Raw genomic sequence first — 19614 nt, forward strand, 5'->3', positions numbered from 1 at the left:
GATCAATACAAATTGGAGGGCGGAGACCATTTGAAATGCGGACATAGGAAGGTTGTTCTCTGTGGGAAGCATCCTTAGTCAATCCTCTGTATTGCACTAACTTCTCAACCCCATTTCTAATTTCTGTCCTGCTCAGTCAAATATGGTACTAGAGCTATTTCACGTTTTCAGTGGCTTAAACTTAAAAGTTACAGATTTGTAGTGTCTCTCTTCAGAATAAAACATTTCACTTCGTTCTGCTAACCCATGTAGAAGCCAGTTTTACCATAGCTAGGCACCTGCCCTCTTGCCCCCAGGGCGTTAGTCACATGGAGCAGTCTCCATATATTTGCATTTCAGATAGACATCACACTTCTCTGCACACATATCAATAGAGCATTAGTGACTGCCATGTCTTCAAAGACCTGATCTGCTTTTCAAGCAACACTCTCCAATACATCCAGTTAGGAGAGGGATGGGCAAACCATGGTCTGTGAACTCATTAGAAAACCTTTCATTACATTGGGGTGCTAGAAAGATTAATATGAAAATGTTATGGTAAAAATTCTATCGATTCAAAGAAGTCAATGTTATTATTTTTAATTTCATGATCTCCCAAGTCAAAATATAAAGCTTTTTTTTATGGGCCATGTCACGTTTTCACATTTGAAACAATTTCTGAATAAATACAGTAAGCACAAGTCGTTAGTTGTAGTTTAGCATCAAAAGTGTCAGTATAACACACACATTGTTGAGCACAAGCAATGGGGAGAAAAAAGCAGCTTCCAGCTCATGTGACCTTCTGTACCAAACATACCAACGCTGGAAGAGATGGTGCAATGGAGCTTATTTTCTAGAGAATCAAAACGATGCCAAAATAGATATTGTATTGGGTTGGATCCAGATTTTGTTATATTAAGAGCAGAACTGTTGAAATTAATTGGGCTTAATGGCCATGACTAAGTTAATCAAAGGGACTACTCTACTTTTCTATTCTTGCTCCATGCATTGATACACCTACTTCTTGTATGAACTAAACTTGAAATAACCATAAACCCCGGATTTGTGTCTTTTTGGACTATCTTTCAATAGGTGTGTTCAATTCGACAGGCATCTTTGGTGCATTTAGAGAACAATTAATATTTTTAAGCCCTCTTCGACCCAGTCTTAGTTTGCCTAATACTCATTAAGGAAACATGTAGCAGCGTCTGTTTAAAGATTATCTGGACATAATGCATAGGCAAGAACAGAGACTGCCAAACATCAAGCTAGCTTTGGGTACCATCATTGTTTAGTTTTAAGAATGTATTTATAAAATAAATTACTGCAATGAAGTATCAAGTACTACATTTGTAGGGGACTACAGAACCAATTTGTACCTTTCCAAAGTCCCAAATACACTTTAGGGCCTCTCCACAACTAGCTAAAGAAAATAAGTGGAGGCCATATGTTGCACCAAGAATAGTTTTCTACATCTCCAGTCAGTTCTCAACACTAGAAATGGTAACTAATTGATCAACATTTTTGAACATTATCAGATATTAAAAATGCTGGTCACTGTCAAGATTTACAACTGACTGCTTTCAATCCAGCAGTACAATCACAACCAACTTTACACATAAGTCACATTGATTTCAATAGAACTTTACTTCTAAATAAATTCACCTAGGATTGCTTAGTTAAAACCTTCCACTTCAATCTTCCTCCTGAACACAACATTAAAGTACAGGAATTAAAATGCACAGTACACTCATAATTTAAACCAGTTTTTTTTTCCAATAATAATAATTATAATTATAATAATAATACATTGCTGTCTAAGGCATCTGGATGAACAAGTTTGTATTACAAGTTAAAAGATATTTAGCAAATCTTGAGTAGACATTCATTTCATTTATTGTATTTCTATACCACCCCATAGCTGAAGCTCTCTGGGCAGTTCACAAAACCGCCCAGAGCATGGCAAAAGGGCAGGGGGTTCTTAGAGGACATTTAATTTACTTGGGGTTTTGTGGTCAATATGATTAGGTGGGAGAGAATGATTTACTGATGAATTCATTACTTTTATTTTGCCTTTGAACATCACTTTGCTCCATGAGCACACATGTGGGAACAGAGCAAGTCAAGGTTCTTATCAAAACGATATTTCACAAGAACAGATTTTGGAGGATAGCAAACAGTAATTAAAAAAAAAAAATCTTCATTCCATCTTGAGCTAATGGGCTACTCACACAGGGTGCTTCCAAACAAAACATTTATTGCGCCATTGCTCTTCCTCATTCACAAAATTTTATGGAAGGGGGAATGTTACAGATGACGCTGTCTTCTTGTAATCCTCCCATGCTTTCCCACAGCTTCTTCAGTCTTTCCTCACTGCAGAAAATCTGTTATGGAGAAAAGATGGAGTAGCTGCACAGTGCCTTCTGATTGGAGGCACGGAAAGCCCTCCTTCCAGAAACCCACAAGACTTATTCCCCCAGGGCAATATCAGCAGTGAGAATCAGGTTTACATGTTTTCTTGCTCTTCTCACCAATGTAGAAGTGTCCAAAGCAAGGGGTCTCATATTGAAATATATTAACTTCTCCACTTCTCTCAGTTTACACTGAAATGAACTATGGGATCTATAAAGCTTTGCCCAAACTTATGGTGGAGGTAAGTATTGTCAGAACTGCCTTTACATCGTTTTAATCTACATAGACTGATATGCAGCCATTAGTGGCATCCTACCTAAAGCTATCCATGTCAAAAGACTGTATGTACCCTTGTCTCTGGTAATGGGAGACCATTGGATTTGTGGATGGAAGTATAAAATGTTGAATCAACCCTTGATTCTCACAAGTTTAGTCCACATACATTAAACCAATCAATGCATGTTTAACCTACTCTGGATTTAAACTGGTTGTAGATCAGATTGCCAGATTACTTTATATCACACACATAAAAGTAGTTAACATTAAGGTTTCAATTTGAGCCTGCCTTTCTGCAGATTTTAATTATGACATGTAATTGCCAAACGTAATGCCCTCAAATAAGGTTCTCAAAAAATTTGAACCCCCTCGACAAAAGAAAGCTAGATTAAGCAAGCAAGAAACCAATTTGCTAAAGTTACTGATTTCCCATGTGTGTGTGTCACATATTGATATACACATGTAGTCCTGCTCTTGCTGACACCAATTGCAAAATTCCATTAATTTTAAATAAAGGCTGCAAACTGCTCCATTATTTTCTTAGATTCTGATGTTGCAATGTAAATAATTTTACAAATTAATGTAACATTAATTTGGGATGGAGCTAATCTGCAACATAAACAGGTGCTTGTGTGGTTTTCAGTCCTAAATCTTTCCAGAACATTTTCATATATGAAAGGAGATGTGCATGCATGGAAAATTAAAACACAAAATAGTTAACAGTTATTCACAATTAAACAGACATGTCATTAAGGTTTCTTGACTCTAGTACCTTTTGAAAGTCTTTTAAAAAATATCTATACATTTTTTTAAAACCACATGATGAATAGATTTTGAATGCTAAACCACTGCATTAAAAACCAATGCTTGTTTTCCTTGGGCTCAACAGCTTTCAAAAGACAGGATGTCAAAGAAAATACAAACAGGCATATTAGCCTTCTGTTAGGTAAATCAATTAGTAAGATTAATGGAATGTAACATTCCATTAGACAGGTTCATGAATGTTCATTACTTGAAATATTCTGTACAGAAGGAGTTGTATCAAGACCCAGTAGTGTCCCAAGATAAGATTGTTCTCTAGGATCCAATATTTGCTCAGGCCTGACTGGATGAACTATATTTGCAGGCTGTGGAGTGAGAGTGTATTTTTCTAGAAATGCCAGATCCGTTGCTTGCTGATAGTCTGTTGAGGATTGTGGAGGAAGAATATTATGAGGGGAGGATGTAACAGGGGTAGAATGTCGTACAAGATCAGACTGAGTTTCACACATTTGAACAGGTATCAGTGTTACCGGCACACACGTGTCTTGGGATACATTCTGTAGCATTGTTTTGGTTTCTGCTTGATAAGCCTTTGTCTGTTCCATGAATGGTTTAGAGTCACTTTGAATAGCCTTGTCGTCAGGTGTGTATTGAGTTGGTACAGAGATGATTTTCTCCTCTGACAGTGGGCTTAGTGATTCTTCTGCAGACTTTCCTCCATGCACATGGTCAGTATGATATTTCAGCTTGTCCTTTCGTTTAAATGTTGCATTGCAGTATTGACAGTTAAAAGGGCGAGCATCTGAATGAATAACCATGTGTTTAGTTAACGTCTTCTTAATCCTGAAGGACTGGTTACAAATTTGACATTTGTATGGCTTCTCACCTGTGTTGAAAAATCAGCAATAATAAAGTAAACATATAACCCATTATACCAATAGTACATATTGTTCTTGTTTCATTGGCCTGCCAGAGGAGACTTGTCAACTTAACAGTCTACTAGCATTCAAGAAAGCTATAAAGACTGATCTATTCCAGCAAGCCTATCCAATGGAATTTAAGATGTTTTTAGAATTTTTAGGATGTTTTAACAATGTATATTATGTTTTAATTCAGTTTTATGTATTTTACCATTTACTGTTGTTCCCCGCCTCAATCAAAATGGAGAGGCGGGTAAGAAATTATATTATTATTATTATTATTATTCATTGATGCATGCAGAAACATTTTGTAAAGTAATTTCTACAGAACCCAGAATGCCTGGCATATTTTTAAGGAAAAAGACACAAAGAAGCCATTTTAAAGTTTACATTATTATTATTTTTAATGCTTTAATACTCTGCAAAGTGAACTACAAGGAAAATGATTTGTAAATCTTAAAAAAATGGGCAAGGTGTCTGCATAAGTAATGTTAACCAAAATAGCCACAAATTGACTTTGAGAATTCTCAATTTTGCAAGAACCTGCTTCCTTAAATATATAAATACTGTATTTCTGATTGTATGATCCAGCTCTTCATAGACTGCGCCACTTCCAACTACAGATAAGAGGGCTGCACGGACTAAATGCTTTCCCTATGTCAAGAATGCCCTGCATTTAAAAACTACTCTATCAGGTAGACTGTTTACAGTAGAAAATTAGTCTCAGAAGTGCTAGGTGTCCACATGACAGAGATTTTGACATGGGGAAGTTCACAAATGTGCAATTACCTGCAGTCTAAACTCACATTTAATATGTTAAGATATGCTATGTGACATACCGTAAAATTGTGACATTGCACTGACATTGCAGGAACATATAACAACTGTATGTGTCAATGGTGGCTGTAAATGAAGTAAAATCTGTGTGTTCACTGAACTAACTCTGTGCTTTTTCCTGCTATTATAAATCAGAACATGAAACATTACAAATATTCTGCTGACCTATAACTGTTCAAGACTCTTTACCTGAATGTGTCCTAAAATGCATTTCCAAACTTGATTTCCCTTTAAAAACCTTCTTACAGACTTCACACTGATGAAATGTTGCTTTGTACCTTCAAAAAACAAAACCAAACAAAGAAACAGAAATGTGTTAGAAGATCAGCTGTCCATCCAGGAATATTTTCAATGATACAAAACTCTAAGATTAACTGTTAAATTCCTGCTTTTAATTTATGTCCTGGGAGAAGGATGTAAATGTATTTGGTCACCGTTTCTGAGCCATTTCGGTCTCTTCTTCACAAAGTATGGAAACGCAGATAAATTTACAGTTCATCAAAAGGTTCAAATCCATCTCTTGTAGCTTGAACAGATGCAAAGAGTGTGCGTTTTTTAATTGTACTACATCTATTCGTTAGCTTACCAATGCAAGGATATCTGTTATCATCCAACAACTGTTTGTGAATGGCCACTATTAATAATTTAAATATCACTAAATGTATTCTCTGCATTCCATTTCCCTCTGACCTCACTGTTTACAATTCCCTCTCCCCATCCCCCCACCAACTACTTCTACTTATATATCTGGGAACTTAGGATAACACTTCATGTACCCAATCAAACAGATTCTGGTCCACAAAAGCTAATGCCATAATAAATTTGTTAGTCTTTAAGGGGCCACAAGACTCAGATGAATGTTAAACCAAGAATTTTTAAGATGTGTTGATTGTTATTCTGATGTTTTATTGGATTTATATGCTCTTTTAATTAATTTTATGTATCTGATTTATACTGTATTGTTGTACTAACGTTGTTCCCCGCCTCAATCCAAAGGGAGAGGTGGGTAAGAAATAAATAAATTTATTATTATGACTTTGTTTTCTAGTCTACTATAGTAGACTAATATTGATACCTGTCAGGAAACTATATAGAAATGACCTTTTTTTTGTTACAAATATCTTTACAGTATGCTCCTATGCAAGTTAATTCAGATGTGTGCACACAACTGCAGCCCAAATCCCAAGACTATGAACCAGACTATGTACAACACTAAAAAGCAGCAAAAGTTAAAGCAACTCAGAATAGGAGTATGTTTCAGTTTTAAAATTAAACTTACTTTTGCCACACCTTTTCTCCTAGATGAACACTTTTATAATGGACAGTGAGGTGGTCTCGTCGGCCAAAACATTTTCCACACTCCTCACACTGATGGGCCTTTTCACCTAAAGAGAACCAACACCACAACCCGAATTAGTTCTAATTTAAAAACTAAAACTAAAATTATCAAAACAATGAAAATCAGAAGTCTGTCAGAAAACTGCAAATAGTCATGTGGACTTCCACACTCTTATGGATAATTTGGACATAAAACGAAACTGTAGCTTATCATGAAGTACACAAGCCAGAGTCCGCCACAGGGCAACGTGCTTTCCTCCTCCCCTTTGTCACTTGCCAGACGGGGAGATCAAAAGCTGGTTTCAAATTAACCAGAGTTCCCAGTTATATCTGAACTTGGGCAATTCTAGGCTGGTTTAAATTATATTTTGTTCAAACAAACCAGGATCAAGACATAGTCCTGGCTTGATCACTAAAAACAGTGTTTCCCCAGTTCAGATGTAACGGGAAACTGTAGTTAGTTTAAAACCAAAAGCTTCTGATTGACTCATCCGGATGGTGAAAGAGAAGAGGATAGGGCCTGAACCCGACACTCACTGCAGCTCATGCACACAACACTAAACCTTAGTATTGTATTATATCTGAACCAGTCCTTAGAGGAAGTCATATTTTAAATATGTTCTGTATTTTTCCCAGCATTTATTCCTAGAACAGGAGCTGTTTTGTTTTGACCCAAGTGGAAGATTCACTTGCAAGGCACCACACTTTCAAGGCACCTCTTAGTTTTTCTTTTCCTGTTGCACTTACTCTCTTTTGTTGATACCAGTTTTTGTGAGGTTTTTGTCCTATACTATAATTTCGCTTTATGGCTAGAGAACATTAGAGAATAAAAAGAACAAAAAAACCCACAAGCAAACAAAATAACTGCTCATTTCTGGAAAAAAAACCTCGAAGAACAGCCTCATAAATGAAACTCCTACATGCAATGGATGGCATCACGTTATCACAATTTCCATAACTAAGTAACAATCCACTTGTTTTAAGAGATGTAACCTTGTGTCTGCACCCTTAATTTAAAAAAAAATGACTTTGCTATATTTTCCTGTAATGTTATATGGTAGCATTTAGTGAAGTTCCACTCATGCTGGAGAAAGGGGAAAGGGAAGCAATATTCACAATTTCTCCTTCTCCTTCTCCAGCCCCTATGTCTCCTAAAAATCTGTTCTGGAGAGTTGGGGGACCCTCTGGAGCAGCATGAAACATGATGCAGGGGGCCGGAAGGGGAAGGGGGAATTGGCAAAACCTGCCTTCATATTCCTCTCCTCTAGCAAGGAACCTCAACTGTATAATCACGCCCACAGTGGATGGAAGCAATTCTTCAATTCACAGAATGGCCAAACTGGACCCAACTCTCTGGTAATATATGCATGCGCACACACACACACCGTCTCTGAGTCTTATAGCGTCCTCCTCCCTTTGAGCAGCCTAGTATTTTTTGCTATATACTTGTTAACTACATAAAGATCACATGACTGCCTTAAAAAAAACTATACAAAAATTCTGTGTTCCTGGAGTACTTGCTGAGAAAGCCAACACCAATGCCATTGCCTACCTGAGTGTATCTTTTTGTGTTTTGTCAGGTGGTCATGGCGAATAAATGTCTTTCCACATTCTTCACATTCATACCTCTTGTCATCATGGTGGACTCGCAGATGAAGCCTATAATTAATAAGCACACAAGGTTAGTCCTGGGCAGGGTCTGTTATGCTCAAGATTAAACCCAGTTTGCCAGGTCACAAATCTTCGGATAGCAATGTCCGCAATTGGTACTGTGGCTTATCAGTGGCTCAGCAAGGCATGGGACAAGATGCTACATTGTTGCTCAAGTCCCATCCTGACGGAATCCTCAAGCACAGAGAATAAGAATCACCATGCTCATACTGATTTTCATACTGTTCTTTAACAGTAGAGCTTAGCTTAACATAGGAAGTCCTTGGGATTTGGGAGGAGTAGATCGTGTGATGTAGTTCCAAGCTGTATTCGTATACCCAATTATCTAGGAGTAAGCCCCACTGAACTCAGAGACACTGACTTTTAGCAGACAGGCATAGAATTGCATTATTAGTAGCTAATGTTTCCTAACTTCTGAAAGTACATGCCTCATTTAGTAGCTTTGTTTTATCATTGCTGTGAGATGCCATGAGCTTTTTAAGATGAAAAGTGTGACACAGAAACGTAATAATATAGTCTTTGTTACCTGTATGAACTTCCATGACGAAAACTCTGCCCACAAATACTACACAGATGAGGCTTCTCTCCACTATGGATTCTTAAGTGCTCTTTCAAAGTTGTTCTGGAGGAGAAAAATTGAACTATTAGGAAGAATATGTTTTTAGTCCTTTCACTGTGCTGTATAGTTCCATTAGAACCATATGGCCAAAGTCTAATATTGGAGGGAGCAGGAAGAAGAATTAAATCTAGGCTATTCCTCAAATAGACCATGGGAAAAACAAATCCTTTACCCCCTTTATCCTTTATCACAATGCTGGGACTTGGCAAACATATCTTGCCTTTCCAAGCATTTGCCGGTGTAAGGCCTGGGCATGGCTTGTTGTGGTCACCAGCAAAACTCAGCTTATCATGCTTCAGTTTTTAAGATTACAACTATCAGTCTGCAATAGCTGCCTTGAGCAATATTTGGCAAAAAGGAAGAATACAAATTGACTCCCTCGCAATTAATTTATATTTTTAAAAAATCCCGAACAATAACTCAGCACTGTTTTCCCCCTTTGCATTCCTTTACGTATTATGCTCCGCAGTATCCCTTCATTGAAACAGTGCCCTCAGGAGCAGTGTCTTCTCCATACAATAAAATTAGAGCGACTTGCAACAAAATTTGCAGCGTGGAGTGCTCCTTTCCTGTTTTGTTTTTGAACTTCTGCAAACCTTAGATTTCCCCAAGCTTGCTGATACCTTTTCTCTTGTGCATGGATGGTGCCATTTTGGCTATATAAGAATAGGTACTCAGAGAATGAGTTCCCTCTTGATATGATCCCTGACTTTCAATTATGCAAGAGAAATTACAGACCACCACTAGACAGACGCTAAGTCTGTTTCCTTCCCTAGAGATTATGGCTATTGTGAATCAGACATCTGCTGATCTACATAGCTGTAACCTAGGTTTCTTGATCAGTTTTATACTAATAAAAATCCCATTCTCAGAGTGTCTATTCTTATGTAGCCAAAATAGTACAAGAGAGAGGTAACATTAGGCTTGGAAGAAACCCCAAGGTTTGCAGACATCCAAATAAAACTGTAAGGGGGTGAATCCAAAAACAGCCCAATGAGGTCTAAGCATACTCAAAAAGCACTGAATGCTGACTGTGTGGGACCAGGGGGAATGGTGGTGGTGGAGAATCCTGGAAGAGGGCACAGTTGGCTGCCTGGCACCCTCAATAGGAGTGCCCCACCCTACGACGTTTTGTTGCAGGCCCTACCTTTACTAGAATATGATGAACTATGAGAACTGGCGTTTTACTATATAGTTTATAGCAAATAATTCTACAAGAATTCTACATAGTTTATAATAAATAACTTTTCATATTTAAGATCTGCTTCTGGTGTCATTCTGTGTGACATAATCCTACTAATTCACATGAAATCACTAGGGAACCCAGGGATGCAATATTCAGAGTTGCAATTAGGGCTGACCAATGCAGTTTTAGGTTAGGTTGCTTTGTGAAAGATTCTAACTCTGGCACCTTGAATAAGCTCAAAGACTGAAATACTACATCAACTACCTTGAATTTATTATAACAGCTTTCAGAAGATGTTGCACCTATAAACAATTATTAATTTACATTGGGTAGTATACAATAGAGGCCATGTGCATGTAGTCAGCTATGCTGGGCTCTAAGCCTGGCACGCATAGCCCTGTCGGAAACGCATGTTTTTGTGCATGTTGGGTCTTGCCCCCAGAACCACGATAATGAGGCCACATGCAGACCTGGGTTGGCAGAGCTGTGCATGTGTGGACTGGGGCCTGGCCACGCATGCATTGCTCCTATTTCTTACACTATGTAAGAAATAAAATTATGATGATGATGTATTTGCTCACATGTACTTTATCACCTACCTTTCTCTAACTGATTTCCCACAAATAAAGCAAGTCCACTTTCTCTTTCCTCCATGAGTACATTCAATATGGCGCTTCAGGTTTCCAGTGTCATTAAACTGACGACCACAAATGTCACATGGAAAAGGTCCTGAGAAGGGACAGAAATACAAATTACCATTTTATTTTATTTTATTGTAATTTGAGCAAGAGGAATTTGTCATAACCAAGCACATTATTTTCGAGCACAAGATTACAAAGCTGAAAGCAAAATACTCATTTTTACAGTCCACTTTAAAACTGACATACATGAGTCAAAACGCCCCTCTCTGTACTCAGTTTGGTAAGTGCTGCCCTCTGCTGGTAATTTTGTTCCACTTTCTAAAATCCTAGTGGACGAGGCTCAATCTGTTTGCCCAACTACACATCGTGCGAGAGATCACCTGACATTTTTCTTTTAAGCAGCTACAGTGTGTATATGTACATGCAAGGATGAGCCCAAATTGGATCCAGTCCTGCGTGTTTAGGGGCTAACCCTTTCCCTCTGAGCCATTTCCAAAATGGAAACTGCCACTCTCAAAACTGCTATTAGTAATGGGGGGGGGGGGGAGGTAGGGGGGAGGAGAGTAAAATATGGGGAAACAACATGTCTGGAAATGGTTACCTCTTCTTTTCTAGTACTGCAGAGCTAACCCAGTGCCCATCCCAGCCCCACTGTTTTTAAAAAAGAAAAGAAATTGAGAAATCCAATCATTGGTCTCCCTGCATCAAATGTACTGTACAAGCCCAAGCCTTGAGCCTGCCTGGCTTCCATATGCTGGGTGTCACACTGCAATAGAGGCCTACATATACACTGTCAAATGGGCCTAGCCCTAATCCACGCAATATTTTCCAATTATCTTCAAAACACTTCTAAAATTGAAAATCAACTTCAGCTCATCTCCAATCTGGAATTAGGAGAGCAGTGCGAATGTCAAATTTGGTATTTGTCAAACTCGAGGGGGAAGCATTAAAGCAACATTCAGAGTCAAGTGTGGGATAGAAAAGAATCATCACACCCAGTAAGGTGTGACATAAAGAAAGTTCAGACAGCTGAAATTATTCACCTCAACTATCTGCTTCTCTCATACACACTTAGGCCTTAGCTAGACCTAAGGTTTATCCTGGAATCATCCCAGGGTCATCCCTGCCTGCTCCCGGGATCCCCCGTGTGTCAATTACATGAACAGGGATGACCCAGGGACGATCCCGGGATAAACCTTAGGTCTAGCTAAGGCTTAAGTCAGGAGTGCACAATGGTTTGGCTTAGAATTCCCATCATCCATCACCATTGGCTATGCTGGCTAGAGAGGATGGAAACTGTAGGCCAAAACATCTGGAGGGACTTAAGTTGCCCATTCCTGCTCTAAGTGAAGATTCATCTAATTAAAATGTCATTTTTCATACTTTGAACACACACAATTCCAGAAAAGAGCTGAACACTGATGATTTTAACATTATGTTTTAAATATTATATCTAAACGTATTTTAATATTGTGAACCGTTGAGGTATTTTAGTGTATTCAGCAGTATATAAATAGCACAAAAAATAAATAATCAAGTCAACAAACATGTATTGAAGAAAACATATTTACATTTAACATCAGAATGAGATTTCCATACCTAGATGGAACTTTTCTTGATGTTTCAGTCTCGCAAAACGGGATTTAAAGTGCTCTTCACAGTAGGTACACTTGAAAGGCTTATCCTGGGTGTGAAGGATCATGTGTTCTTCTAGATGAGGCCTTCGTGTGAAAGATTTATTGCAAATCTAAAGTGACAGAACAGTCAACCAACCATTAACTATAAACAACCACTGGAACGTGCCACTCATGCAGCCTTGAGGAACACAGGAGATCAATGAAAGAAACAGATAAATATTTAGCAGCACTAATGCTTAAATATTAAGCTAATATTCAATCTATAAGAATGTTATCTTTCTAGAAATGCCTTGTACCGGGTGTTATAGGTTTACTAACTTCTCAATCATTCCCATAGTTTCAAGTTTTGCAACATCTTCAGCATAAAGGGAGAATTATTGAATATTTGATTACTACCTGGTACTATTATTCCCCATGAATTTACTCTGGCCATGCTACTGACCAGCAACACCACACATCAACAGTTCACTAAGTTAATTTAATTTTTAAATAATTGGGCTGCAGAACGGAACCCAGGTACACCATGCAAGGCATACCAGAGTGTACAACTGGTACACAGAGTGTACAACAGAGTACACTCTGTGTACCAGAGTGTACAACTGCCCCTTTTTGGATTTAGGGTTATGATTTGTGAATTTAGGTATCACTTACCTCACACACCATAATAAAATTGTCTAAAGAAATCCCAATCCAAACCACAATGTAAAAACAAAACCCTTCACATATTGCTCACAGAGCATTTAAAAAGGAAAGAGAACCCAAGAGCATGAAGGAAAGCTGTCACCCACGCTCAGGGATTTCCAAGGCCCCTTCCCCATTGCATCTCCACGTTCCCCATTATTACACATTCGAGAAATTCAGGGAACCCTTTGGAACAGGTTCCAATGAAATATGAGAAGCTGCAGTTGAAAGGAAAAGTCCAGATAGGTCCACTGCATGCACACTCAGCTCCCCGGATCCAAAGCCCAGTATTCAAAACATGATAAACCCAAAGTGTCGATTTTCCCCAGTGAAATCAAGCCATACTTACATCACACTTCCAGCCTTCACTCTTTTTCTTCTTGATGGAGAGAAACTCCTGTACATTTTCAGGATGGAATCTAAAGTGGGGTGGGACAGAATCCAGTGAGAAACTATTTCTTGAGTAAATGGAAAATATATCATCAATTAAGCTCTGGGATTGCTAAGTTCTATCACTACTCACAGCAAACATTTCTTGATTTATACTTCTATTTGTGTATTTTTTTTCCAGATAGCATATGTTAAAACTGCAGCAGTGTGTTCCAAATTAACAGCATCAGCACAACTGTCAAATATTCTCAGGTGCCATCCTTCCTTCCTTTAAACCAGGGATCAGGAACATTTGGCCCTCCTGATGCTATTGGACTACAACTCCCATCAGCCTTAGCTAGCAAAGCAAACTGTGAGGGCTGATGAGAGTTGCAGTGCAACAACAAATGGAGGACCACAGGTTCCCCATCCCTGCTTTTTGCCCCATTTTCTTAAGCCATCCTGTACTACTCTATGTGAGGCTTCCTAACTTCATGTATCATCATACTGGGGTGGGGGTTAGAGCAGGATATGACAAAAGGCAAGTGTATTAACCGGTTCAAGGTGTCTAAGCACTCTCAGACATTTGATAAGTGTGCAGAGCTGCTCAATACTTTACATCAGCCTCCCCCAATCCTCAGATGTGTTGGACTGCAACTCCCATCACTTCAGTGTATCACTGTTTATGGATAATCTTCTGTCTCAATACATTTTGTATTGCTTCATACCAAAAAAACCAATCACAGTTTCACACTCTATAACAATGGTAAAGCAAGTTGCATTGATACTTGCCTCTTTGGAAACCACATACAGATTTTAGATGGGCTTCCAATTTTCTCCGCAGCAAAAATATGTAGCAATATTTTCTCTTGCACTATAATTACAAAGTCAAAATTCCCCTCTTTCTTTTATCTTAAAGTCTTCTTCTTATTCATTGAATCCACAGATAAACAATTTTTCTACATCCTGCAAAGTCTATAAAAGGTTTCCATTCAGTTCTGAACACGGATGCTGACTTTTCTCTCATTATTGATGTACGTTTTGTATATGGTTTATGTTTTTTGTTTCTTATTTGTCTCACTTCGCGTGTTTTGTGTTTGTTATGTTTTGAAATAATAATAAAATATTATACATGATACTTGCCTCTTCACATGCTTTATCAGGGTCTTTTTGGTGGCGTGCAATTTGTTACAGTACGGACATTTGTGTTCCTTTTTATGAAATTCAATCTCATTGTTGTGATTCTTTCTATGTACAGTTAAGTTGGATTTGGTTGAATACCGTTGGTGACAGATATCACATTCAAAAGGTTTCTCACCAGTGTGCACACGAGCATGGCTCTCAAATTTCCCTACAAAAGAAATCACTTGCATTAAATGCTTAAATAACGAACTGCCAAACAGTGCTGTTAACATGCAGTATTAACATATATCAAATATAGGATTTGTTACATTTTTGAGAACATTCCCAAGCATAGCAATTTGCAGAGCATTACACAACTAAGTAAAATCACAACCCACCAGTTTCAAAACTAGTGATTTAGAGATTGCCCAAATGCTAATGTGTCCAACTCTCTAACAATAACATTCCCATCTTTGAAAAAGATGGCTTTCCAGAACTATTAGAGCAAGCATTCTCTGGATAATATGAGTATCAGCTCTTTTTCAAATATTGTTCTCATGACTTTCAAAATGAAGGTCTTCAAGAATATTATATAGTCCTAATTCATTTATCTAAAAAATAGGAAGATGTATTAGAATTTCTGTACAAAGGATCTTACAATATACAGAAACATCCAAGGTTCTATTTTTTTGTTACTACTCTATGAAGGTCAGTTACACACTTTGCTCAATACCTCTAACATTCCTATATGTTGTAATATTCATCTCTATATAGGACTCTCATTTCCAGCATGGCATAAGCCTTCCTTTTAAAAGTGTAAGTTAATTCTGAGGAGAGGCACAAATATCTCCTTCAATCCCCCCAAATAGCCCAGAAGCAAAGCACAACTTAGTCTGCTTTCCAACTAAACTTCTAAGCATTTATATTATGTTTTATCATGTTGTATTTATGGTTTTGATTGTTGTGAACTGCCTAGCTTTGGGGAAATATTGAACTGTAATAAATAAAACTTTTTAAAAAGGAAGGAAAATCTCATTCCCTCTTACCTGCTCGATCAAAGGTTTTATCACACTTAGGACACTGCAGACATTTTTTGCTACTATTCTGAATAATGACCGGAATATACGTGGAAATATTGCCTTCAGAAATATTTCCTGCCAGGTCGTCAGTCTCATGGCTATCTTCATCACGTTCTTTTTCACTTTGCTCTTCAGACTCAGTATCATCTTCCAAAGTGTCCTCTTCTTGCCTGTCTTCCTCAGTATTATATTCACTTCCACTGTCTTCCGATTCATTGCTAAACTCATTGTTTTCTTTACCAGGAGTGGCTTTATCTAAATTGCTGTCAGACACATCACCACTTTCATTGTCACTCTGATCAAATTTTGCTGGACATTTGCGATTTCGTGTTGATCTTCTGGTAGAGATATCTGGCCTCTCAACCATTTTTAGCCCATGTTCTTTTTCCCTTGCAGAAGATTTGTGTGCTCTGGACAAATGATTTTCTAAGGATTTCTTGTAACAGAAGTTGCGATTGCACAAAGAGCATTGGTGATTGCTTGCTACTTTAGGAGAAAGTTCAGTGAATGATTCTACCTGTGATGAGTTCCCAGTTTTCTCTTCAGATTGTGAATTGGGAACATTTTCACTGTTTAGCAGTTTAACTGCATCAATAATATCTAAAAATTTGGCTGCCTCTAAAACTAAAGGGATTTCATTTTTATACACAAACAACTCGGATGTGTAGAGAAACTCGAGCAGATGACGGAAAACTGAATGTGTTACATGATCCAACGTAACAACATTTGTACTCGGATTTTTGCTCAAATAAGCATGGAAGTAACTACTCCCAACAGCAACTACTACTTTGTGGGCATTGAACTCTTTTCCATCAACAATTATGAGCAGATCGCAAAAAGATGATTGCTTCTGTCGATCATCATTTAAGTATTTGAGTAGATTTTTGTGGTATTGCAGGGAACTTAAAAGCTTTCTTTGATCTGGTGATGGAGGAACTTCTTTGGAATATGCAAGAGGGTCTGCAGCAGCTACTCCTACAGAATCAACAATAGCTTCTTGCACAGAGTCCGCTACAGGAATCTGATCAGGAGATTCTCGCCGGTGACCAACACGTGTTTTGTCATCTAGATTTGCAGTGAGCTTTCTCCTTTTCTTCATTGCAGTTGTGCCACTTTAAAATCAGGAACTTCATATGTATGCCACAGTATTTCAAATGGACAGTTGTTTCTGTAATATTTGAAGTTATAACCTGCAAATACATAAGTAAATTCTAAGCTTGAAACCTAACTGCATATAACCGATAAACAAGAATTGAGATAGTTGCCAACAGTTAATGTAGTTTCCACATATTAATTGCATTACTTGGAACAGGAACTCTAGAAGCTATAATGCATTTTTTTTCTGTCTGAAGTATTCTCCAACTGACCATATATCTAGTAATACATTTACATATGCAGCCTACTGAATGCTGCTAATAAGAGCTACAATAAGTGATTATTTCTTTCCATGAAAGAAAGAGAACTTTGTACACATGTGCAGGTATTTTGCACTTTTAATTCCATACCTAAATCACGGAGTATAGAAAAAGAGTACATGCATAGGGAAAGCATATGGATATACATATGCTAGTTTTGCTAACTAGCAAAAAAGACTTGAGTGTTCTGCAAGTGTGTCTGAGATTTGGCATCCTTCGCTAGCATGAATGCAAATAGTAATTTTAATTTTTCTGCCACATTTCAGAGTGTAGCTAAGCAAAAATACATACAGAGGGTTAAATCCAACACCACGCTCTCAGAGATCCACTAGCATGCCAGGACTTTCTCATAAGAACCTAAGAAGTGCCATGCAGGATCAGACCAAGGGTCCATCTAGTCCAGCACTCTGTTCACACAGTGGCCAACCAGCTGTTGCCCAGGGAACAACAAAGCAGGACATAGTGCAACAGCACCCTCCCACACAAAAATCTGCTCTTAATGGTTTCCCAGCCTTCTGGAGATTTTGAGGGTGTCTGTAGAAGAGCTGCTGCAGGGGGAACTGCCAACACCCCCCCCCCCATGTTTAGATACAACCTATACAGACAAACTTTTTGCTATAGAACCATACTCTCCCCACCCCAAAGAATGGCCACTGTAATTATTTATTATTTATTTAGAATATTTATATACTGCTCCCCATTGAAAATTTCGGAGCGGTGTACAAGATGAAATGAAAATAAAAACAGAATAAAACAGTTAAAACAAAGTTTAAAAGAAGCAAAAACAGAGATTCAAGGCTGCATATTAAGGAATGGCTTCTTGGAATAAAGATGTTTTCAGGAGGCGCTGAAAGAAGACAAGGTTGGCGCCCGCCTGACCTCCAGAGGCAGGGAATTCCACAGGAGGGGCGCCACCATGCTGAAGGCTTTTCCCCTGGTGGATTCCAATCAGAGGATGAATTTATGTGGAACCACCAGGAGCAGGCCCTCGGATGACCTCAGTGACTGGGCAGGTTGGTAAGGGAGAAGGCGCTCTCTCAGGTATCCTGGTCCCAAGTTGTTTAGGGCTTTGTACACAAGTACAAGAACCTTAAACCTGGCCCGGTAGCGAATAGGCAGCCTGTGCAGCTCCCTCAACAGAGGAGTTACATGCTGGAAAGTGGCAGCTCCGGACAACAGCCGAGCTGCAGCATTCTGCACTAGCTCCATTTTCTGGAGCAGCTGTAATCCAATCTTGAGGTTACCAATGCCTGTACCACCGTGGCCAAGCTATCCCTGTACAGGATAATTATCCCATGCCCTAAACAGTAAACATGCCCCCAAACTACGAGGATTTAGCTCAACTGAAATATCCACTGGGAAGAATAATTTCCTTATTCAGTGTTGCTTGAAGGCAGTGTCTCATTTAAACCTGGCCCTTACCTGCAATGTTAGCAGGTCAGTGCAGCCCCTCCCCCCACTTATGTGCCAATACCGCACCTGCAGACAAGACAACCTGGCTTTCACAAGACAACACGTGAGTGCAAGTCTGCACAGGTAAGCTGTTCTTGCTCGCCAGGCATTGTGTTTAAGACCTGGGATACAAGAGAAAGAGATGAGAATGAACTGGTAAAAGGTCTTGGTGATGGAAGGAGCAGCCCCTGCATCCTCTCACTCACACCCTTCCTCTGAGTGGCGTGGTGGTGGGCATTGGGTGAGCAAGAGAGAGGGTGAGCAAGAGAGAGAGAAGAACCAGTTGCTGCCTTCTCTTGCTTCCCCACCCCAAAACAACTCAGGGGAGGGGCCACGCTTGGGTGGGGGGCTCCAGGGGGCTTCCTGGCAGGGAAGCCCCCTCCCACTCTTGTCTTCCAGCCTCTGCTGCAGGGCAGGGAAAAGGTGGAGAGATTACTATTAGGTCGCTTCTCACCTGCTGCTCCCTCAACTATAACAGCGACAGTACAAAACGCACTCCTTCAACTACATGTTGGGGACCCAAGAGTCGCGCGTGTTCAACACGTGTCTTAAGTTGCCACGTTCACACATGCAAAAGGAAGGTGACCCTCCGGACCAACGTTTGGAGGCGGGGACGAGAACCAACCAGCAGCGAAATCCCCAGCAAGGCGGCACCCATACACGCCCCTGATCCAAACCCCCCCACCCCCACTTGGGCTCAACCCCTCCTCCTCCTCCTCTCCAGGCCTGCGCCCCTCGGAAACCCCCCTGCCTAAGGACAGCCTGGGAAGAGGGAGGAGCCTCTTGGCCTGTTCCCCTACCACCACCCGAGGCGGGAGAGGGGGAGCGAATAACGGCCGCCTCAACGTCTAACTGCGCGCGGAGGAAACACGCACCTCTCCGCCCATTCGCCGCCACCGTTACGAGATGGGCCTCAAAGCACAGCCCCCCAAACCACCCCCACCACAACCTCACCCAACTGGCCAATAGCTCATCCCCGCCCATCCGCACACCTCTTTCCTCGCCATCACTTCCGGGTTCCGGTGAAGGCTTCCGTCAGACGCAGCCTCGCTTTGGCAGCAAGCGCGGCGTGTTTACCCTTTCAGGCCCGCGCACGTGCATGGGAAAGGGGGGCGGGGCGAGCGAGTGACAGACAGGCAGGCAGGCGGGCGAGGAGGAGGGGCTCCGTGGAGCTAGCCCTACACGTCCGGTTCCCGATTGAAGTTGCGGAGCTAGCAA

The 19614-nt window shown here is 39.8% G+C and overlaps 1 protein-coding gene across 1 annotated transcript; it reads right to left on the reverse strand.

The window, feature by feature from the left end:
* Positions 1–563: 563 nt before the first annotated feature.
* ZBTB41 (zinc finger and BTB domain containing 41) lies at positions 564–19338 on the reverse strand. Its single transcript, XM_063135066.1, has 11 exons — positions 19272–19338; positions 15497–16719; positions 14472–14679; positions 13309–13378; positions 12241–12388; positions 10600–10729; positions 8722–8817; positions 8077–8183; positions 6466–6571; positions 5376–5464; positions 564–4315 (listed from the first exon to the last, which is right to left on the reverse strand). The coding sequence occupies exons 2-11, from the start codon at positions 16626–16628 to the stop codon at positions 3663–3665; spliced, it is 2739 nt and encodes a 912-aa protein (XP_062991136.1). The 5' UTR covers positions 16629–16719; positions 19272–19338; the 3' UTR covers positions 564–3662.
* Between the last annotated feature and the right edge of the window lie 276 nt (positions 19339–19614).

Source organism: Elgaria multicarinata, chromosome 1, assembly GCF_023053635.1.
Source record: "Elgaria multicarinata webbii isolate HBS135686 ecotype San Diego chromosome 1, rElgMul1.1.pri, whole genome shotgun sequence".
In the NCBI taxonomy this organism is placed as follows: Eukaryota; Metazoa; Chordata; class Lepidosauria; order Squamata; family Anguidae; genus Elgaria; species Elgaria multicarinata.

Bases quoted from the DNA above. Each gene is read 5' to 3' on its own strand.
- ZBTB41 (XM_063135066.1), bottom strand. From the start codon at position 16,628: ATGAAGAAAAGGAGAAAGCTCACTGCAAATCTAGATGACAAAACACGT. The intron at 8,184-8,721 runs GTAACAAAGACT...TATTAATTATAG, and splicing joins CGTCATGGAAGTTCATACAG to GCTTCATCTGCGAGTCCACC. The intron at 5,465-6,465 runs GTAAGTTTAATT...TGTTTTTTGAAG, and splicing joins GGAGAAAAGGTGTGGCAAAA to GTACAAAGCAACATTTCATC.